We start from the raw sequence: 24,503 nt of genomic DNA on the forward strand, positions 1-24,503 counted from the left end.
GTATGGGCAAGGCGGGGAGGGGGGGGGAGAAGGGGCGGCTACGCAATACTCAACTGCATATTTTGCCTTCCATTTGAGACTTGGTTTGAGAAAATCGGTTCAGTCATCACCGATGAACCGATGTGACTTTAATTGTGGAATATGCCCGGAATTCCGGACTTCCGGAATCGTCGATAGTGGACAATATATTCAAAGAATGTTTGATTGGCAAGCAGTTATCTAGATCTACGATTAGAAGTAATTTGGTGACCATTTCAATAGTTTTTAGCCTCTGAGGTATTACGATTGTACCGATTTATATGGGAAATTCCAGTGTATCCTTACTAACACCCCTGTAACTCCGGAAGCAAGAGTCAGAACCGAATGAAATTCAGCAGCAGTCAATGGCATTGCTGTATCTTTCATTTGAAATTAAGTTCGTAAAAATCGGTAGAGAATTCGTTGTGGAATGGGTGTGATATTAGCTTAGGAACTTGGCGGGTTCCCCGAGGGCGTCATGAACCGTCATAGGTGGCCAATGTGGTCAAAGCTGCTTTGATTGATCATTAGTGATCCAGACCCGCAAACTAAAGTAATGTTACATCAATTTTAATATGTTTTACATCATTTGAACATTATGGTGGTACCAGTTTATATGGGAATTTGCTGTGTGACCGCACTCTTCAACCCGTAACTCCGGAACCGGAAGTCGGATCAACTAAAAATTCAATAGCAGCTTATGGGAGCGTTATACCTTTCAGATGAAACTAAGTTTGCGAAAATCGGTTCAGCCATCTCTGAGAAAATTGTGTGAGTTTAAATGACACACACACATACACACCCACATACACACACACATACATACACACACACAGACATTTGCCGATCTCGACGAACTGAATCGAATGGTGTATGATACACGGCCCTCCGGGCCTCGGTTAAAAATTCGATTTTTACAGTGATTGCATAGCCTTTCTTTATATGAGAAAGGCAAAACCCGTATTCCAAATTGTGGATAAAAAACTCGTCACTATTATGCTATCTTATGACACATAATTATCCCAAGTAACAATTGAAGTTTTATAGCACGCTACAAGTGCAATATAAGTTTTATGAGTGGCTATAAAACTAGCATAAAGGGATCATCCATAAATGACGTAGCATTATATGGGGGAGGGGGAGTTTTGTATTTTGTGATGATGTACGACGACAGGGGGGTAGGAGGTCATGTCATGCTACGTAGCTTTTTAAAGGGGAATAGAATAGATTTTTTTAAAAAATGTACGTGGACAAGGGGGGGGGGCAGAGTTACCGTCAAGCTACGTAATTGCCAGGGGGGGTATTTAGAGGTTTGTGACGAAATGCTACGATGGGGGAGGGGGGTGTTAAAAATCACTCAAAAAATGCTACGTCATTTAAGGATCATCCCAAAACCTCAATTGTTAATAGGGATATGCTATTTCATGAAAAAGTTCATGGAAAAAAAAGAATCACCAATAATATTCTACGTTTTGGGAAAAAGTTGAAATGACCATAAAGTTGAAAATTTCATGACCTGAAATTGGAAATGATTGATGATATCTTCTAAATATCACGAGCACGCAAGTTAGATCGTGAATCATGAATCAGTTCACGAATCTTTGAATAGTAATTAATGATTTTGTGAACAATTTTGTGAGCACGAATGATCAATCGTGACTAGGAATCATGAACTAGTTGACGAATATATGAATAATATGTTATGAAATTGTGAACTATTTCCCGGGGACGCATCCCTGGTAACGATTGAGGTTTAATAGCCACTCATAAAATTTAGATTGCACTTGTAGCATGCTCTAAAACTTTCATTGTTACTTGGGATGGTTAGTCGGGAGTATTTTACTATTATAAATACTACAATTATAATCATAAACCAATTCACGCATCCATGAATAATATATCATGATAATATGAACAATCTCACGAGCACGAATGGCCAGTTGTGAATCATATACTTGGAATCATGAACCAATCACGAATAGATTATTAATACTTTATGATTAATTTCTTAAGCGTGACTGGTGGATCATGATTAACATGTTAGGAATTATGAAACATTTCACGTATCCATGAATATTTTTTATTTTTTTGTGAACTATTCCACGACCCTGGATATTGAATTATGACTGATTTATTCGGAATCATTAATTGGTTCAAGAAAATTGAAAGAATTCACGAATATTATTCCGAGTTCTGTTTTAATTTTGTAAACTAATTCTCAACCATAAAAACCGGATCATGATCAAGATGTGATAGTTCATGTTCACGTCGCAGAACTGAAAGCTTTGGATTTATGATAATGTATACAAATTTGCGAACTAACCCAGGTACAAACATTCGATTTGCTAATGACATTGCTAAAACCATGAATAAAATTCACAAAACAAAAACAAATATCTCCACTAACAAAAGCTTTTCTGAAGGGAAATTGAACATAATTACAAAACATATGATTTTTATTCGTAGTAATGTTTTCGTATCGTATCGTTAAAACACGCCTGCTCCAGAATTCATGGCACTTTATTCCGATGTTGGGAACCATTTTTCAGTGCAGAGACAAAAGTAAAACGCAATTTTGCATCACCACTTTCCGAAAAACCAGCAGGCAGTCTCAGTAAACTCGATCTTTTTTTTGTCAAACCGTGCAATATAGCGCATCCCACCAATATGATTCAGCATTACGGCTGTCTTTATGGAGGATGCAAATCACATTCATTCGAAAAGTCGATCCGTTATAATTCAGAAATATGGTCGAACAAGCGCAACAATATATAGAGGACGAACATCCGGAGTGCCTTCTTTTTACCACACCATTTGACCGTGCGTCCACATGCTTCTTATTAGACTGACGAACGATTAATAAAGCACGAAAATAAAGGCGCAACTATGTGTGCGCAAGAAAAATTTAGAGCAAATTATTCTTACCGGACCGACACATCATTCGACTAGCGGAAGACGAATGAAGCACACAACATATGCTAGACTTGTAAAACTTTTCAATATTCGATCAGATCTCTTAGGTGCTTCATAATGACGGCTTTGCCTGGGAAAGACCAGGGAGTATTGGTTTTCCGCGTCGCTTCTAATAGATTTTCTGACAATCATTTCGACGTTGTTCAAGCTTCGAAATTTATTACAAAATAATGAACATTTTTTTAACTAAGCGCAATGAAATTGGCTACCGTTTCAAAACTCTCCCTCATATTTTGATCCAATATTTTAAAAAGTGCTCCTAACTTGAAAAATGAGTCGTAGTCACGACCAAAAATTGTTATCTTTTCATAAATTTGTTGCTTTCCGTGCATAACTAGCGAAAAAATAGCTATGCAAAAGCAGTCATTTTCTGCGACATAATTGGCCCAAACAGATTGACTAGCGAGTAAGCATATTATTGCGTTGTTAGCACTACCCTATTTCTTGAGCGTTTTTTCAAAAAGACATATCTACAATGAGTGACTCTCTTTGTTTATTTTCTCTTTCGATTTTTACGGCGTCACTATAGCACTTTTCACTTATGTTACAGTACAGATCGAAAGACAGTGGTTTTGACTAGCATATTATGCAGAGTTGAGGGATAAAAGTTAAAGCGACCGAATTATTAACAGAAGAGAAAATAAACAAAGAGAGTCACTCACTGTAGATATGTCGTTTTGAATAAAAGGTCTAGATTTGATGAAAATAAACGGTGGCTCGCATAAATGAAATTGCCTGTTTGAAATTTAATAGTTATGTGTGACGTCCGGCGATTTGAAGTTGATCAGCCAAGAATCGATCCACCGGGCTTCTGCTCACAAGTCGTAAGAGGCGACAGAAGACAGGAGCCTCTAGATCAAGGAATACTTTCTCCGTGCCGAGGACTGAATGGCTGACAGGTCTAAAATATGCCAGTCGCGCACGTATTGTCATGAGCTTTATTCATGCTGTGATAAACGAATCTCTGACTCCGTGGCCATGATCCAAATATCCTAATCTCCTAGTTACTGTACAATGAATGGTAACTATGAATTAGAAACCTCGTGCACGAAGTAAAAGCTTCCATAGCTTTGTTTCAAGAACCGTATTTCCATAAAGGGAACTTCTATGTTGGAAAGCCACCTAATCCCGTCTTCATAGCTATCAAGAAAATTGCATGACAAATCCACGTGAAATACTTCGTGCATGTATACTGACGAATGGTGCTATTGTCGCATGTTTTATATCCGACCTCACAACTCGCAATATTTGCACTGTCACAGTCAATATTGCTCTGCACAAACTTCGCTCAATTACTTTGAATTCAATGCGATGACATTCCCTGTTATACTTCAATCCTTTCCAATACATTTGGGCTACAATTTGCTTTTATTCGAAATAAATAAATACTCTTTATTCTGAGAAGGCAAGAAGTGAAAAATATATACGCCATCTTATCTCAAAATGCCAAAAACTATTATCGGATGTTTATACTGATACAGATACCACGAACAAAATATTTTATATACAATATTTTCATCTCAAAAATCGTGCAAAATTTGTAATTTTAGTTTCAATGATAAAATATCTTTTTTGAAAAAAAAAAACTGTTTCAAATTCAAATTTATGATCTTCATTATAACATTCAACTTCTCTACTCCACAGATCGTTAAGGATCCATTGTTCGAATTAGGGATCACACTATGTATTGTTTTAAATACATTGTTTTTAGCATTAGAACATCATGGAATGAATGCGAACGTGCGTGATGCGTTAGATATTGGTAATAGAGTAAGTTACCTGTGCAGCTTGATCATCACAGATTATCCAAATAATTATGCTTTCTCGTCTAGGTTTTTACATCGGTTTTTACACTGGAGTGCATATTAAAAGTATTGGCCCTGTCGAAGGATTTTTTCCTGTGTGGCTGGAACATATTCGATCTGATTATCGTTTCAGCCAGCTTGCTCGACCTAATCTTCGAGCTGATGGAAGGCCTAACGGTGTTGAGAGGGTTAAGATTGGTAAGTTCTCTCCAGTGTTAGACGACGATCAAAGGAACTATTCTAACCATTTTTTCTAACTCCATCAGCTACGGGTACTGAAACTAGCACAATCATGGACCACAATGAAGGTTCTGCTCAGTATTATCATATCGACAATAGGTGCTTTAGGTAATCTGACGTTCGTGTTGGTGATTGTTATCTATATTTTTGCTGTTATCGGGATGCAGTTGTTTTCCAAAGATTACACGCCGGACAAGTTTGCGCCGGATCCGGTGCCAAGGCAGGTTACGATACGTTAGAATGGACTAAAACTAACCCATTTATCAATTCCAGATGGAACTTTAATGATTTCTTCCATTCGTTTATGATGATTTTTCGAATCCTATGCGGAGAATGGATCGAACCACTCTGGGACTGCATGCGAGCCGAGGAGGAAGTATGTGGGTCGGTCCAGTTAATTTAATTAAACTTTACAATCAATTATTATCCCCCATCAGCAAGGAGCCTCGACGTGTTTTGCGATATTTCTACCGGCACTGGTGATGGGAAACTTCATGGTTCTTAACTTGTTCTTGGCCTTGTTACTCAACAGTTTCAATTCGGAAGAGTTAAAATCCAAGAAAGAGGTAAGCGTTCCGGACCCGTATATAATTTTCACGCGTCTCATTTCTCCATTTCCTCACAACAAGTTTGACTGAAACTAGATGTGTTCTCACACCTACACAAACTTCATTCACTACACAAATAAAATCTACACAAAGAAATAAATGATAAAAAACAAGCATTGCATTCCTAATACACCTGCGTTCGGCTTAGACGTGGTCCTGTCCATACAAAATAACTCCTTTCCACTACCATCAAAACATGGATGTGAATTTAGATCGATATTAGATATATGTCGAATGAGTGTAACTTCTATGGAATGCACGCGGTGTCGTAGCTGTAATTTTTATTTCCAAACGTTGAAGGAAGCAAGAATGAAAAAGCCATTAAAAATGCATGCAAAAAAACTGAAAAATTCATATAGGATTTGATTTATGGGATATTGATTAAAATAAAAACAAAGCAGATTATTATTCATATGAGTACGAATTGATAACTAGAGGTGCTGCTGGCCAGGTCAATCAGTCGGAATTAGATTCGGAGTTCTGGCTAGTTTCGGTTATTGCATTTTAGTCGGAATTCTGACTGAAGCCCGAATCAAATTTTGGATTAGTTCAAGTTGGTTGTTGAATTATGAGGAACCTTTATGCGGAATTTAATGGATTGCTTTAATTTAATTGATATAATTCGTTAGCAATAGCTTGACGAAACACTGACTTTGTCAAGCTCTTGCTAACAAATTATATAAATTATACCAAAACAATGCAATAAATTCCGCATAAAGCTTCTTCATAATTCAACAACCAACTGGAACCCATCCGGTTTTTAATATTTTTACAATATGCAATAAATGAACAACAAACTAAAATCAGTTCGTGTCCGTAGGGTGCCGTGGCCGCAGTTTCTTACTGGATATTGATATTCTTATTTAGCTGATGTTACAATAGTAACGTCCACTGGACCCTGAGTTCAGTTTATCTCTGAATCATTTTCACGAGATGCCAGATCGTGTAATCGTACCTCGAAAGTGAAGTATTTAAAAAATAGTGCTTTCTATCGAGTTATAAAAAAGTAAATAATAAACATCAATTATCTGATCAATTAAAAGTTATAAAAAAGTAAATAATAAACATCAATTATCTGATCAAAGCCTTATCATATAATTGAAAGCCTTAAAATAATAATAAATTTGATAACACTGCGAATCAAAATATTTTTTTTGGGAACAGGACGATAAAAAAATGGCGAAAGTTTGGGGTCCCAGGACACCTCTGGCGAGGAATTTTTTTTTTAAATTGGAAAGAGGCTTCACAGATTAAAGCCGAAGTTTGTATGGAGAATTGGGGTGTTCAAGAGGTCATCCTAAATTTTCACATAAAGTCTTACATAAAATGCTTATTACTTCAAAAAAGTAATCTATGCAATTTTTTAGCTCAATCGAACAACATTAAGGGGGTTTGAATATTGATTTCATAATATTGAAATGCTGAAAATATTTTTTTTTGTCGAAATATGTCTAAAAATATGCATGAAATATCAGCATCTAGTGTCAAAACAAACGAAAACTGTTAAAAACAAATGTTTTTTTAGTTCCAAGGAGTTAGAAATTTTATTGTAATGCTTTATGATTTCGAAACAAAAAAAATACCAGCGAGCTAGGCTTGAGAACAGAATAAATAAAAAGATGGGTTCCAACTACATCAATGTGAAAAGGTTTTTCAAAAAAACTTGGAACGGAATTCCACAGTTTAAAACCAAAGTTTTGTGAAATATAAAAGAAAAAAAATTTAGGTGAAAATGGGCATTTTTATCGAATTTTCACAACCAACTGGGCTTGGGAGCAGAAAAAAGCGAATTTCTTGAATATCCCGCTTTCATCCCAGAGTTAGCAAGGAGACTGTCGAAAAAATATCCAAATAAGGACTAAATTGCAACGAGGAGATAAAGGTTATTCCACTTGTTGAAAAAGGCATAGACGTTAGTACTTTGAACTTCATATCCTTTAAAGTTGGAGTTCACCCAAAGTACCGCGATGCTGACAAAAGGCCACAAGGCATACCGTTCAGGGAATTTGAGGATAGCTGTACCCAGAACATTTGGTGACCGCCGACTGAAGTAGCGTGTACTCCACTAATACAACCCGTTCCATCAACGACCATACAGAGCACTCCGCAACGATTGGCAATGCCACTATACCAAGCTACATCGCCATTGTGAAGTAGTGTCGTTGCTGATCGCATACTGGGTTGCAACGTAGCTGGTACTATGGAAGCCCCCCGCCACGGTCGGGTCCTTGCCGCCAGCGTTCAGCAGTCGACCCGGTCCTGTATGTGTACGTGGAGAAAGGGTCTTCCAACCCGCCACAAACGGTAAGTATACATCTGATCGGAACTCTTCTAGTGCTGATGTATTCTTCGCTTCCAGCAATTTTCCTTTTGTTCCGACATCTTGTGACCAGATGTCAACCATTTCTCTCGCCGACGACGATCGTGGTATTCTGGGGCGCGACGCTTTTGAATCGGGATGCCTGGCGGACCACGCGACCGTGAGCCGTGAGATTGACGAAAGGATCTTTCTACAGGCTCAAAATGGAAACATAGCTTCGTCCTCCAACAACATCGAGTATTACTACTAGAATGTTGGTGGCTCAAATTCATCAACGGACAGCTATTTGCTCGTGACCACGGGTTGCTGTTTTGACATCATCGCCTTGACCGATACGTGGCTCGACAACCGTAATCTGTCTCGTCAGGTGTTTGGTTCAACATTCGATGTCTACCGCTGTGACCGAAACGCGCTCAACAGCCACAAGACATCAGGTGGTGGTGTGCTTATCGCCGTTCGCCACGGTATAAAAGCCCGAGTGATCAACGATGACCGGTGGGCAAGATCTGAGCAAGTGTGGATATCAGCGAAACTAACGGATCGCAATCTGTTGCTGTGTGTTGTATATTTCTCAACTGACAGAGTTCGATGTACATATTTCCTCCATTTCTTTCATGACCTTTTCCCCGTCTGATGATATTGTTATAGTGGCCGATTTCAACTTACCTGGCTTGATGTGATGCCAGGCAAATAATGGATTTATACGATTGGATATCGAAAAATCTGCGCTTATCAACAATGCCAGTTGTATTTTGGACAGCTACAATAACGCAACTCTTCGGCAAATCTATAATGTCATCAACGAGAATTGACGTACATTGGATATCTGCTTTCTAAGTGCCCGGGACTGCGCTCGGTACTGCTGCACTGCTTCGACTCCTTTAGTCCAGCATGTGCATCATCATCCCCCACTACATCTTGTATTCGCTGGTAACGAAACAATGATGATGCGGATGCGGTGACGTTTTCTAATATTCTTAACTTAATCTTACCGTCTTAAACTTAATCGGCCGTCATGTACCAAAACGAACAATTAGTACCAAGCGACACCCTTCCTGCCAATCAACCGTCCATAGACGATTAAGGGGGTCCTCTTATATAATTGTGCAAAAAGTACCTAATAATGCTTGATAATTTATTTTTTTTAAGATGTAGAATGACTTAGACATGTGCGCAATTCTGCCAAATGTTTATAAAGGTTTTATCTATAAAATCAAAATTTTAGAGTGTAAGGTGTCAAAAATGGCTTCCAAAATGGCGGCTCCAGCAAAAGGTATTTGGAAAACCGACCTCATCTGCGGGCATGATATAGGTCGCAATTCGTCGTCTACAAGCAGAATACCAAAACTTAAATCTTGAAGATTACATTACATAGTGGCACCCTAACCTAAAAAAACATAAAAATTCATTACAGAAACAAAATGGCAGCCACTTTAAAATAAAATATCGTTTTTTCGCGTGGTTTTTCCACTTTGGTCGGCTGTAAAAAATCGTTAATGAACAAAATATTACGATTTTGTAGGTTACTGTGCCGGAGAATAATGTCTGCTTTTAGGCGGGCAAAACGCGAAGTTGATTGGTTGAATGATTTAAAAATGTGAATGCCCGAAGTTTCGAAAAACTTGTTCCGATAAAACCGCCATTTTGGGCACCATTTTTGACACCTTACGCTCATAAATTTGGATTTTATAGATGGAACCATAATAAACATTTTGCAGAATAGTGCACTTATCTAAGTCATTTTACTTCTTCAAAAAAAAATATATAACATTAGGTACTTTTTGCACAATTATATAAGAGGACCCCCTTAAGCTACATGGTTAAAATAGAATCGTTAGTCCAATAACGATTTCTGATCTGTTCAGGACGATATGTGGTTTTTATTTCTACTTATTTTAATCCATCGTAAATGCTAAATAAGAAGAAAGAACTTGAAAATACGCGAGAAAAATGGTCCATAACATTTTTTCGTGCGCATATGAAAAATACTATTTAAATAATATTATTTAAATATGAGAACCCGAGAAGGAGTTTTTTCATCTTTAACTAACTTTCTCAAGTTAAATAAATTTTTCTATTGTTTTGACATTTCGTCGGAGAAATTCTATATTCTTCATAAAATCTAAAGTTTCTATTATTTCCATTTTTTCCTCTTTTTCTATTGTTTCATATTTGATTTTTACTTTCTTTTTCCATTTCGTCCAGGTTGTTCTACATATTTTCTCAATTTATTTGTATGTTACATTTTTACATATTTTGCTCTATACATTCCTCTATTTTTGATATTTTTGTTTCTTAAAAATCGTCCCATTTTTTGGATATATCGTCCCAATAGGGTATGGATATATCGTCTAATTGGCAGCAAGTTAGTGTCAGTTATTGACGAGTGGAACACGAAACATTCAAATCCAACTTTTCGTGGTGGTGCCCTTATGTGCAAATTCGTTTATTCATTTTTTTTCCATTGGGTAAAAATATTGCATACATTTTTATATATTCGTCCGTTTTTATCAATTCATTGCATCTTGTTTTGTTTTTTAATTTATCTATCGTTACATTTATCTGTTTTTCATCCGTATGTTCGACTGATTTCATGAAGTAAAATTAACTTATTTCGCTAAACTTTTCTTTTCTATAATTCTATTTTATAATGTTTATATTACTTTATTTCGATATTTTTGCGTTTTTGTTTTTTTCTGATTCCATTTCATCCAGTTTGATTTTTTTCCACTTTTACTTTACGTAGATTTATCTATTATTTAAAGAAGTTTTTTTCTATTTTTTTATTTTAAACCATTTTAATTTTAAACCATTTTTATTTTACATATTTTCTATGATTTCACTTTGTCTGTTTTTGAACTGTTTCCACTTGTTGTTCTTATTTTTTCTTCAATCTATTCCGTTCAATTATTCCTCTTTGTTTCCAATTCAATTCTAAATTGAGTAATGTAACAAAAATAATTCGTCCGCTTTTTAATTTTTCATAGCTATTTTATTTATACCTATTTATTCAATTCTTGTTCTTTATCATCTCTTCTATTTTGAAACAATTTTGACAGTTTTCCCATTTTCCTGTTTTTATTCTTTCCATTTTTTTTTATTTTCTTACCAATTTTCATATTTCAAGCATTCTGTATTATTGTTATTTCTACTTGCAGCTCAGTGGATCCTTTTTGTTCATTTCTGTATTTGTTTACTTTTTCGTTCCCTTGTTTTTATATTTTTTGCTGTATTCATTCATCCTTTTGCTATGCTTATGATAATTTAGTTTGCCGTTAACCCGTTTTCATTTTTTTAACCATTTAACAATATTTTTTCTTCAATTTTTGTATAATTGTCTTTTTTCCTCCGTTTAATTTGATTATTTCAATTATTTAATCTGTTTATTTAGCTATTTCTTAACATTGTTTGATATTGGTAGGTGTTTGACTACTTGCATATTATCAACCTTTTTCCATTATTTTAAATGTCAACCTTTTTCCATTATTTTAAATCTCGTTTTGTTCCATTTAATCTATTACTTGGTTGTTTCTAGTTTGTTCCTTTTTTTAGTTTTTCTCTTTACAAATTCTACTTCCATTGAATGTTCTTTTTGCTTTCTTTTTAAATTTATTGCATTTCCATTTTTCCACTATGGTCGCAATTTATACAAGCTTTTAATTATTAGTTTTAATGATATTTTTTTCGAGAGTTGTCCTGCTGGAACTACAGAGCTAGCTTCTCGGAAGGGTTCCCCGTCAGAATGACACACTACAATTGCAGACGAGACAGGCAATGGCACCCACTAAAACACTGCTTTAGGCCAATTGTAGCGGGCCGTGATTCTGAATGTGATATTTATTGTACGGTTCAGGTATGTGCAAGACGTAGGGACTTCGCGATAGCGTGTATCATCGCGAAGGGCTCGAGCATTTGTACGTTTACGTGTTCAATCGCATGTGCGTTTGTATGTCGCGTGTGCTAACGTGTGTGTAACTTCGCGTGTATAAATTCTATAATAAAACCGATTGCCTTTTGCATATTCGCGTGTCTCTAGAATGATCGCGCGCGGACTGGGAATCCGATACTTAATTTTTCGTGTACGGTTCAGATTCAAGAACAAAGTGCCCAGTCATGTCGCCATGGAATGTGTTGTCTAGTGGACAGGAGCTTTGATTTTTTATTGGTATAACTGAACTAAGTTGCTAGCATGGAGGGTAACGATTTCCGGACGTGACCGATTCATGATCGCGCGTGTTTGCGGGTATGCGTTTGAGACCGCGTTTGTAACTTCGTAAGTACTAAAATGTTCACATTGTTACAGGAGTGTTACAAAGTTTGCGCGATCGCGAACGTGGGTGTGCGTAGATGATCTCAAAGAGCTTAAGCGTTTGCTGATATGTTTGTCGCGTGTGCTCGCGTGTATGTGACTTCGTGTGTATGTGCCACGCAGACCGTCATTCTGATATTTAGATTTCGGTGTACGGATCACATTCTGACAGGAAGTGAGTTACTCCATATCACTAGAGTTCCCGGTCATGTTGCCATGGAACGTGTTGTCCAGTGGATATGAATGCTTTCTTTTTAATTGATTCAATTGAAGGCATGGACCCAGACTTCTGGAATCGAGGATAGAGACTTCCGGACGTGACCGATTCATGATCGCTCGAGTGCGGGGGACTGTAGGTTCACACTTGAGACCGTGTTTGAATGTTTATAAGTGCTTAGACGTTAATATTATCACCGGGATGTTATCATGTCTGCGAGAGGGCGGGTGTAGGTTGCGTGGCTGGTCGCGAAGGGCTCAAGCATTTGTATGTTTGTTTGTCGCGTGCATGTGACTTCGTGTGTATAAATTCGATTTTTATGTCGCCATGGAACATGTAGTTTAGTGGATGAGAGGTCTGGTCTACTGGACGTATTGTCTAGTTTTTATTTCTACTGGTGACAAGGTTTGTGTTATCGCCACGTTTGTACGTTTGGAATGAGAGATTGTGAGTGTATATAAGAGAATAAGTAAATTGTGAGTGTTAGCATGGATCTAAAATATAGCAATAAAGGGAGAGTGCCTCCAGAGCGAATTGGGCCCTATACCCACATTGTATATTATTTGACCATGGCAATAGATAATAAAGGTCACCAAGTTAAGTACTAAAATTGATCATAATGTAGCTTAACTAAAAAGAAAATAAGCGTATCCCAAATTTCTGTGATATAATCACTGTAATACTGCTTTGATGGAAAAACCACCGGACCACATCAAGGCAAAGTATCATGCTGACGTAATTATTAGTATTTAGTTTTTAATGATATTACACTAAATATATAAATGAACGACTCGCAATAATTGATAATTGATAATATTTAAAAGGTTTCACCGCTCAAAATTTTGTCGACTTATACATTACGCATTTCTTAGCACGATATTCAAAAAATATAAAAAAAATCTACTTTCCTGCAGATTGAGGCCTCTTTTTTCATTTTGATATTTGCTCTTCAGTAATAAACTTTTGCTCGCGTATCGCCTGAATCCGAACTACTTCCACGCCGAATAAGCGAAATCGATAATAGTGACCAAATCAACTGGCGCCAGCGTAATGGTAATCGGAAGGGAAAAGTGGCCGCTATTTTCAAGCATATGAAGCTGTCGTAGTTCACACTGATATATCTGGTTTGGCAGGCTTACTGTACCTGTGGTTTTGAAAAGCAACATTTTCATTGCGACCGAGACCGTCAACCAGGAAATCTACGTGAAAGAGTGCACGAAAAGACGTCTGCACTCATTTCATTAAGAAATACGATTGTTGTATTCTATTTGGGACGGACTTTGAATCCTGCCTTCACGGAAAAAAGACGTGTAGTGGTATGACACCAACAACGTTAAGGTAGCAGTTAAGGATTTTGATCATAAGCGGTACCGGTGGTTGAGTGGTAATCGTGACCGCCACTCATCCCAGTGGGTCTGGGTTCAATCCCAGCCGACATTGAGATTGTCTGAAGTGAAAACTCTGTGTCACGTGTTCTTTTTTAAGGGAAATAGACTCGCTGGTCCTATTCCATGTGTTGATGAACCGATATCTGGTTGTGGAATCAGCTCTCTGGCGCCAATGATAGGCACTCTGTGCAGACAAAGACAGAGGAAAATAAACGAAAAAAAAAATTACCGTAACAATCATTTGAATTAACAGTACAAAGTGTATTTTTCTATACTTCTCTACTAAAGGGCGAACACGAAATTAATGCGACACATTCAACAGGGCATAAATTTTTTACCATTGGGTAAAAATCAACCAAATTTTGCTCACTTTCTCATTGATGTGTATTGTTTACATGCTGTCAAACTCGAAATCGTGTTTTTCGATTCAACGAAAATGGAGGTGAACCAACGCGAGTCAAGAGAACAAATTCTTTCCAAACACCTGGAATTTCCTGACCTGTCGCACCGGCAGCTGGGAAAAATGTTGAACATTCACCATTCAACCGTCTCCAGAGTGTTGAAGCGGTTGACGTTGGACCACGGCAAAGGAGCTGAAAGAAAGCCGGGACCGGAAAACAAAAAGACGGAGGGAAAGGTGAAGCGGATGATTAAAGCAAATCCCAACGTCTCAAGCCGTGATTTGGCTAAAAAAATCGGCATGTCGCAGAGCTACGTCCAGAATGCAAAGAAGAGAGCGGGACTACATAATACAAGGTACAGAACTTCCCAAACCGCGATGAGCGGCAACAATCGACGGCTAAAACTCGGGCACGGAAGCTCTACGAGAAGATGCTGACAAAATATGGCTGCTGTGTGATGGACGACGAAACGTATATAAAAGCCGATTTTAAGCAAATTTCGGGGTTGGAGTTTTTCACCGGCAAGAGCAAGTTCTATGTGGACGACAAATTTAAGAAGAAGAAAATGTCGTAGTTCGCCTCCAAATATCTCATTTGGCAGGCCATCTGCTCTTGCGGACTGAGGAGTGAGCCTTTCGTGACAAAGGGCACAGTGAATGGCGAGATCTACAAATCTGAGTGCCTCGAGAAGCGCCTTTTGCCGTTCTTGCAGCAGCACGACGAAGCTCCGCTATTTTGGCCAGATTTGGCATCATGCCACTATCCTAAAAGTGTCCTGGAGTGGTATGAGGCCAATTCTGTCCATTTTGTTCCAAAGGACATGAATCCGCCAAACTGTCCGGAGCTGCGCCCGGTGGTGCAGTACTGGGCAATGATGAAGCGGGAACTTCGGAAAAGCTAGAAGACAGTCAAAGACGAGAAGGACATGTTAAGAAAATGGAAAAAAAACTGAGAAACTGGTACCGGATGACACTGTAAAGACTTTGATGGAGGGCATCAAGCGAAAATGCGTTCAATTTTACACTCAAGGCTCCATCGATTAACATTTCTTTTGATTTTTGAAGTAAATATATGTATATAACCACCCTAAAATTTTGGTTTGATTTTAAACATTATAAGAAAATTGGCATGACATTTCCGGTGTCGCAATAATTTCGTGTTCGCCCTTTAAAGTTAATAACCGTCCGTGTTCGAAAAATCTACAATGATGGAAGGGCCCCTACACTGGACCCCCGGACCCGTAATTTCTCTCTACAGCTCTGATGATATAGCAATAGCGAAGCTGGACAAACTCGGTATTCATGGACAACTCATGCGCTAGTTTCGTTCCTACCTCGATGGAAGGAAACTCTAAATCAGCATTAAGGACTGTCTATCGACACCATTATTCGCTACATCCGGCATCCCACAAGGGAGCCAGCTCGGTCCAGTAATATTCCTCCTCTACTTTAATGATGTCAATATCAAATTACAAGGACCCCGCCTTTCTTCCGTAATTAGTTTAAGCAACCACCATTGGGGCCAAGGGGTCTAAATGGTGAAGGTACAACAAATAAACAAATACAACCAAATCAATGTTATATAACTCACGTTCTGAAGTTCAAATGATCATCCAAACAAGTCATAATCTTGCATCTTCATACCCACAATGTTGTTCCATAAATTAACTCATTAAAGTAGAATAGAACATTAAATGTGATAGATGACCTATTGTAATGAATGTATGTATGTTTCTTCTCTCTCCAATCGACTTCAAAACTGATAAAACACGAAAATTATGCAAATGCCAAACTGTCGCGATACATGTTATTTTCCTTGCGCACTCACCTTGTCAAAACGTCCAAACAACACCAAAATTCACCAACACTGTTGTTCGTTTGAATTACTGAAACGAATTTTGTGAAAATCACCACTATCACTAATCCATCGGCGGTTTTCGAAAAAAAAATAATCATCAACACCCACTACCGATTCGCCGAATGTGTTCTGTCCAAAACAACACCAACCTATAAAAAAACCACCAAACTACACCTTCGCCTATAGAGTTTCGAGCAGGTAAACTGTCCATGAGCAAACGTTTCCGTTACTGTTTTTACTCTGACTTACTTCTGTAATTAAAAAAACGCCTCTCTAAAGTTAGAAAAGTTCACTTTTATATTTTGTCAAATGTCCACACGCAGCGATCCAGTCACCGTTTTGTAAATAAGCTCTTACTAGAAGTTAACCCTTAGGCTATTTTCACCTGTGCTGAAAACCATTATAAAACAACGCGCGAGCCAGTACACGTTCATGTTTAATTAACAGTATACAGTTTGTAGCTCATATAGTTGTAGTCGAGTTGTGGTTTACACCCCACTCCTTTCCAGCATGAATGTTGAGAGGTGCTTGCTAGTTACTATCGCTTTCACGTGTAGACTCGAAAAATAAAAACGCTTCCATTCGGCGCTTTTCCCAGCTGCTAAAACCTGTTCCAAAGGACCAACTTTCTCCGGTTGAATTAGTCAGACTAGCTTTGGGTTGCATTTCCTCGTGCACTAATAAATTCTATTGGACTTTTCTAGGAAGTCGGCGAGGACTCCAAATTGGCACGTAGTTTTGAACGGATTCGATCGATCGTTCGTAAAAAGCGCAATGCCAACAAGGAGAAAAACGAAAACGACACCAACACGCGCCTGGAACGGTTGGTGAACGAAATTGTAATCAAACAACGGGAGGAAAAGCAAAAGTATTCCGCTGCTCTGGTAGTCGCGAAGGATTCAACCATTGTATTGCCGTCCGATTTAAGGCCACCGGGAGATAGGGCGGTCTATGGTCAGAGTTATCAGGTAGGTAACTTTGTTCTTTAAAGTTGTTAAAGAAATTAAACCTAATTTTAATAATTAATTTTATCGCTCACGCAGGATACTCTGATCCAGCGGCTACCAACGGCCGAGCTCTGCTACGAAATCCCTCTAAAGGATCGACCACTACGAACGATCTCCGGTAGCCAGGAAACCGTCTCGCAGATGGATGAACGGCAGCTACCCGACGACGGTCCACAGCAGATGACCGACGTGGAGCGTAAAATTCTCCAGCAAATGTCTTCCGGCTTCGGCACCCAGCAGAGTAAAGACGAACCAACGGCAACGGAATCGCTCGAGTTGCGTACCTTCAACCGTATCAGTTCTTCCGAGATCGATCCGAACGAACAATCGATCCACATCTCCGGCTCGCAACCGTACGACGAAGCCTACCTGCATTATCAGAAATCACTGCTGAACCGGTCACCCAGCTACCGGAAATCACTGGACAGAACTTCATCGCGTGCCTCCAGTGTGAACTCGCTGGCCAAGTGCCATTCGCCGCTGGTGCAGGAAGTGCTGAACGCCGGTTCGACCTACCTGCGCAACAGCAACATATCGCTCATTCAAACGCCAACGCCGAGATCTAGACGTGAAGATAATCATTTTTTAGTAGCCGATAGGAAAAGTAGTTTAGACAAATCGTTAACGGCATCGCCGTCGCATATGGCCTCACAGCCATTCAGCCAACCACGTTCGCCAAGTACCAGCAGTAGCATGCGCAAGGCGGTGCTGGCCGCCAATCGTCTTTCCGACCATTCGCTCAATACACTCTCAATCGATCAGGACGATCTGATGAACCAGATGAATCTGAAGGACGAATTGCTCAACTGCGAGCAGAAGGAGTTGTTTCAGTTCCTCAACGATGACTTCGACAATAGTAACAATTATTTCAGCGAAACCGTGGGCTACGGCAGTGCACTAGTCGATGCGGACACTGAAAGTCTACTGCTGAATAGTGCGCACTCTAAAAAGGATGAGCTTATCTACTCGCCCGATCGGAAAGTCTCCAACGGTAGCCTAAAGTCTAATTTAAGTAGTATATCTAATTCGATCTTTCAAGCGCTGGAGAATCGCCGAGGGGGTAGCTTAAGTGAATCGTTGGAAAAACAACGACCAACCATCGCGGTGGACAATGGGAGCTTACTATCGCGAAGGAACAGCGATGATAAGGAACCCCTGGTAAAGACTTCCGAGTTCGACGATATTATCCATAGTTTCGACACGGAACTGAAAAGTCTGAAATCGCTTTCATTGGGGCGAAGTCATTCGCAGACGGAGCCACCCGTTTCACCGGAACCGGAGCGACGCAATTCAGATACGAGCCCTGCCAAACCTGTGATGGAGGAAGTGGTCCGTTTGCGAAGACCCAAATCCAGTACCGTTTGTAGTTATAAGAGTAGCAAAAATAACAGTAACACTCATGGCAATAATACTAGTGATAACGATAATAATGACAGTAATGTGTGTAACAATAATCCTAGGACTAGTACCGGTAACGATAGTAATAGCAGTAACACCGATAGCAATACTCAGCGCAGCGAAGCGTCCAAACGGCGAAGTCTGGAGAAACAGCGCAACATTACGGACGAGGAGTTTAACATGGGACTGGAAATCAAGAAACTCTGTGATCAATTACAGGCACCGTTCGCCACAGCTCAACCCGAGCCCAACGCCGGTATCCCGACCGGCGGCACCAGCAACCTAAGTACAATTCCGATCGTGTTCCGACGAAAAAACGACTTCCACAGTAGCTTCGATCGCATCAAACGACTTAGTCTGATTGAGCGCGTCGAAGAAGGCAACGAAGACGAAAGGGTACAACCACCGAAACCATCGAGTGAACAACTTCCACGAAAGAATCTCTCCAGGGATCGCCTAGAAACACTGTCTCTCAAGAGCAGTTACAGTGTTGAAAATTGCGAGAAACCCTTGAGCGAAACCAACAGGCAAATTGGTATCAGCATACAGGAGTTTCAACGGAACATCGGACAAGAGAATAGCTTGGAAATACCGAAGCCAGTACCGCCTCCGAAAAAGACCGTCACGTACGGAGACACATCGAGGCAAAACAGTTCCCAGATAGCGACTCCGAAGCGAACACCCTACAAGTCCTACGAATCCGATGCCCCCTGTGAGCCACAGTGCAATCCACGTTAGGGATTCACTAATTTCTCAACTCTTTCTATTCTCTTTTTTCAGTAAACCTTGCTGGGAAGCCGTGGCACTGTCTGGTTTCTTACGTAGACGACATCACCGTCGGTGGTCGTCGCAATTCGCAAGGTGTCTATGACGATCCCATGGCATTCCCCAGCTTCGGTCGTCGGAAAGCGCCCAAGATACCGCAAGACTGTTTCCCACAGAAATGCTACGAAAAGTGAGTACCCTTCCGAAACACCCGGTGGATGTTTGTGTCTGTGTATAAATGTACTTTAGAACACAATTAAAAACACAGAAAGGTAAACGAAAGTGCACTTAAACACGTCAGCTGTACTAAAAAAAACAAAACTAAAGCATCCAACACTATCCACGAAAAAATCGCCTCACTGGGCACCACAAAGCACAATTCGCAATGAAAATCCTCCAAATCTCACCCCTGCTCCTCAGTAGCACCAGAAGAATGTCGATGTGTTGACCCCATGCTCTAACCTTGGTTACCTGTCACCGCATTTTGTTCCATTTTGATGTTTCCCCTGTCAACTCTACATGTTACCCATCACTCGAACATTTCAACTGTCACTCAGCTCACTTGTACCTTATACCACGACAGACTTCTGTTTGTTTCCTTCAGTTTCTATGTTTTCATAGGTGGTCGTCAATATACAACTGAGATTTAGAGAATGTTCATGACTCCGCTTTTGGACCAAACCGAAACGAGTTTTTCGTGGGTTCTCAAAACCGGGATCGTTAAGCATTTCTATTGTTAAAATGTTCATATTTACCCTAGATTTAAGGTTATATTGTAGTTGATCACCTGCATGAAAGTTATCTTAATCTTTGATTTGCATCATGTAGGATTCATGTCATTTCGATTTTCTTTATTGTTTTTGCATTTTTGCAACCAGTGACTGATATCAGCAGTAATAGTATTGTTAGGAAACTATCGTGATTGTCTTTAAACCCACGCCCAAAACAAACCTGGTAACTAGGGCCAGATCACTTGTGATGCATTTTTCAAAATCAACGAAATTAAATGCATTTCTATCTATCAAAATAGAAATTTATAATGTCTTTTGCGTTACGTGGAATGTATTTTGCATTGGGCGTAAGACGTCAAAACTCTACAAAACAAATAGCCCTACATTCAACAAAACGTCGAAAAAAGTAGATCAGCGTAGGGTGTTTGTTAAACAAACTTTTCTGCAATGGAGTGCAATGTTGATGCAAAAATGGAAATTAAATGTATTTTTCCTAATTTGATGTAAATACGTTATACATTCCTAGAGTGATCTGCCCTTAGCCTGGTAACAATCATTTGCATTAATGTAAAGATCGATAGCTCAGATTGCAAGAGTTCTGGTTATGTTCGAAAATTACAAGAAGCTTCCTAGCATGAAATGCTAGAAACATAAAGAATTTTTCCTATGTATCAGCGATATATGTGCATTGGTATCAAAACCAAGACGTTTCACAAAATAGACTGCTGGCATTGAAAAACGAGCCCGCACGAGCAGATTACTAAGTCATACTTTATCTATCCAACCATGTTATCAGATAGTTGTGAGTGGATGAAAATCAAATATAAACACTTGGACGATTTCACGATTAATAAAAACAAGTAGCAGACGCACTCAGATTTGAACTCATGTTCTTGCACATCGCAGCACTGACTATCAGCACTGTTCCGTTCTTGCGCATGAGAGTAGAACGTGAAAACTCGTACAATCAGCAGATCCGCAATTCGATGCTGTCTCGTGTGTAATGAATGAACCACAATATTGCGTTTAATAATGTTTTTTATCCGTACACGGATAAAAAAGGCGAAGAGAAAACCGCGCCGGAGAAGAATGTTTTACAACACGTTGATTCGGTTCAAGGTTAGGTTAGATAATGCGTAATAACGAAAAAATAAAACTGTCACTTGCAGACATCGACGATGATGGTCTACGTGCACAAAGGGTGTAATCGCGCATTAAGTAAAGATGACGTCAACAGTAGGGTGACCATATCAGACAAGTAAAAAACCAGCACAGTCGAAAGGGTACAGCTTCCCCCCGCTACCTCTCACTCAACATTGCCTTTTCCGCATGTTTTCGGCAATTAAAAAGTTCTGGGGTCTGGCAGGCAGAGCTGCGACAGCAAAAACCCGTTTTAATCCACCTAGTGGTGTAATAGTGCCTTTCTCATTTCTCCAAACTATGGCTCCATGGCTGGTTATGTTCGTTTCAATTGTGGAAATATCTACTATATTCTGTGTAAACTTTGCACCTACACACAATGGCTCGCCAGTCACGAACCTGATGAGCTACGTGTAGACGGTGAAACACTCGAAACAAAAAAAATATCATTCTTAATTAGCCTAATCAGCGTTAATTCAATGTTGTCTTCCTGCTAACTAATTTTGTTATGCGGGGGTGGGTGTGTGAGGAGGGTGAAAAGCCCTCGACCGAACCACTCCCCGGCTTACCTTGGGATGCCTTGTGATATAGCGGGGGTATAAAGATAATGGAGTTGAGAGGGGGAGGGGTTATAAGCGATGGATGGGGTGGTGGTCTGAGGGGTGATCTTAGGGGGATTCAAAGTGGGTGTGAGCAGTGAGGGGGTCGACAAAAAAAATTGTCTTTTGGTCGGGATTAGGTTGACGATTTTCAGAGTGATTGCATATCCTTTCTATATGAGAAAGGCAAAAATTTCTGTGGTCGCACTCTTAAACCCGTAACTCCGGAATCGGAAGTCGGATCCACTAAAAATTAAATAGCAGCCTATGGGAGCGTTATACCGATCATTTGAAATTAAGTTTGAGCAATTTGGCTCAGACATCTCTGAGAAAAGTGAGTGAGATTAGAAAATACATACACACGCACATATACATACAGACATTTGCTGATCTCGACGAACTGAGCCGAATGGGATATGACACGCGACCCTCCGGTCCGGGATTAGGTTGACGATTTTCAGAGTGATTGCATATCTTTTCTATATGAGATAGGCAAAAATTTCTGCGTGGTCGCACTCTTAAACCCGTAACTCTGGAACCGGAAGTCGGAGCAACTAAAAATTTAATAGCAGCCTATGGGAGCGTTATACCGATCATTTGAAACTAAGTTTGAGCAATTTGCTTGAGACATCACTGAGAAAAGTGAGTGAAATTAGAAAATATATACAGACGCACATACACACACATACAGACATTTGCTGATCTCGACGAACTAAGTCGAATGGGATATGACACGCGGCCCTCAGGGCCGGGATTAGGCTAACGATTTTCAGAGTGATTGCATATCCTTTCTATATGAGATAGGCAAAAAGTTATGGGAGTCTGGGAGGAAGAGCTCTGTCAGAAAGTCTTTCGTCGGAATTCACCAAAAACTTTTACACAGAGGCAGTTCTTGTTACACCACCATCAGCAAACGTTTAATGCTGAGATGGTCTGTGCAGAACCGGCGAGGAGTTTTCAGTACTAAAAACACGACATTGACGTAAATCAGAAACATCAGCGATCCCATGTAGCTTTCCCGCGCTATGCCTGGCAATCTCCAATGACAACCATTATCTCTCGATTTGAGAGCTGCAAAACCTACCGTTGTTACCAAAAATTTCTCCGTTTAATCGATTGCTATATGAAAACTGGCGGATAGCTTGGTGTAAATAATGTCAGTTTGAGCCGGAGCTTGAAAAAATTGACATCACTGCGTGAACTTGAAAGAAAACTAAATTCAATTCATGCCCGTCGCGATGAATGAAATGTTTGGTTCGTTTACCTCGTCATTCGTTCTCCCGACACAGCGTATTCAGGTTCGGACATGTTCGGTTTCAGAAGCAAACTGAATTTTGTTTCCGTTCTACCTATAAGAGGGATTATTGAGCAAAAGTGCACCAGATATAAATTATGCAGTTCACTTATGCTCGAAAATGTAGAAGATGCCAGCTCCTGCCTTTAAACTGTCCACATAAAAACAAATAAATGTTTTGGTTGGTGAAGGAATTTATATTTCCTCTGCACTCAAGCATTCCATTCTGCATGAAGTTTCAGTCAGTTGGAAAGTTAATGAATAAGGGAGGTGGTGAATCTGAATTCTGATTTCGGTTAATACAAGCAGAAATAAGTAACTGATTTTGAAATTTCGCAGCTCCGGTTTGAGCGCGACATTCCATACTCCCTGTTGTGTAGGATGCTAGACTCGGCGGTTAGTCGCTGTTCAGCGTCCAGGCGTGAAGGCATGTTAATCGTCCATTAGCTATTTCATTTATTTGATACGCCTGAATGGATTGCCTGAGCCGTGGATATTTTAATATTATCAATGTGTAAATAAAAATAAATATATCGAATTTTATTGTATATTTCCATCTTACGTATTCCGACATGATGGTTGTAAAAAAATTTAATAATAGTACCCAGGTGCAGATCGTGCAGACGCATATCAATCTTATCATTGTCAATATAAACGGGTATCTTGGTCCTAACATTATCTTGCTCAACGACGTATTGCATGTTGTCTTCCATAGCGTAGCTTTCCGTTACGGCCAAAGTTTTAAACGTTATCAGTAACGAGTGTGGTGGGCTTGTTTAACGACGACTTCCGTTAGTGTAAGCTGCATTTGCAAATTTGCTGTTGAATTTTGCTGTTGAGATACCGCACCGATGAAAGTAACGGTGCTTTATTGTTCACACTGTCTTGGGATGAATTTTCTTATTCGATTGCTTTGCTTGTTTATAGTACTGGCAAAGTTCATATAGACAGCAGACATTAGGTAGAAATGTTCATTTGATTCACTGCACTGTTAACAAGCAGAGCGACTGAATAGGTACTGGTATCGACCCTGTAGAAATTCCATGATCCCCAGCTCGAGAGAGCGCTCAATGAAATTATTCCACGATAGTTGATATTTTTCTTTTTATGGAATGGATTTCCAGTAAGACGAAAAAAAGCCACTAGCAAGAGAACTCAAGTGGAAGCAGAAGCACCGAAACGCCGATGTGTCTTTTCAGAGGTACCAAACGGAATTCTTCGGGTCACGGATTGGAAGACGATTTAAGCCGAGAAGACGATTTTGTTTCATCGATATTGACGAGACACTCTTGAGAGATTAAAAAAAACCATCGGAAGGTACAATTGGGAGATTCGACTGTATTAAGTTTTGTTTGTCGCATTCCGATGAAGGATGAGTATACGTTGTAGTTATGGTTGTGGTCGGTCGTAACTGCGATCTGGAGCATAGTAAA

At 39.5% G+C, this 24,503-nt stretch overlaps 1 protein-coding gene across 7 annotated transcripts in view; it reads left to right on the forward strand.

Moving 5' to 3' along the window:
• LOC131693655 (sodium channel protein 60E-like) overlaps positions 1-24,503 on the forward strand; it is a 695,995-nt gene that overhangs the window by 629,258 nt on the left and 42,234 nt on the right. For 5 of the 7 annotated variants that reach the window (XM_058981667.1, XM_058981672.1, XM_058981669.1 and 2 more), the window contains 9 exons: positions 4,636-4,761; positions 4,824-4,994; positions 5,063-5,256; positions 5,310-5,412; positions 5,474-5,602; positions 16,323-16,334; positions 16,841-17,104; positions 17,180-19,253; positions 19,322-19,496. In XM_058981667.1, the coding sequence (XP_058837650.1) occupies positions 4,636-4,761; positions 4,824-4,994; positions 5,063-5,256; positions 5,310-5,412; positions 5,474-5,602; positions 16,323-16,334; positions 16,841-17,104; positions 17,180-19,253; positions 19,322-19,496 (3,248 nt within the window). The remainder of the gene's footprint in view (positions 1-4,635; positions 4,762-4,823; positions 4,995-5,062; positions 5,257-5,309; positions 5,413-5,473; positions 5,603-16,322; positions 16,335-16,840; positions 17,105-17,179; positions 19,254-19,321; positions 19,497-24,503) is intronic. The other 2 variants (XM_058981670.1, XM_058981671.1) reach the window with 1 other exon arrangement.

The sequence above is a fragment of the Topomyia yanbarensis genome, chromosome 3, assembly GCF_030247195.1.
Source record: "Topomyia yanbarensis strain Yona2022 chromosome 3, ASM3024719v1, whole genome shotgun sequence".
Lineage (NCBI taxonomy): Eukaryota > Metazoa > Arthropoda > Insecta > Diptera > Culicidae > Topomyia > Topomyia yanbarensis.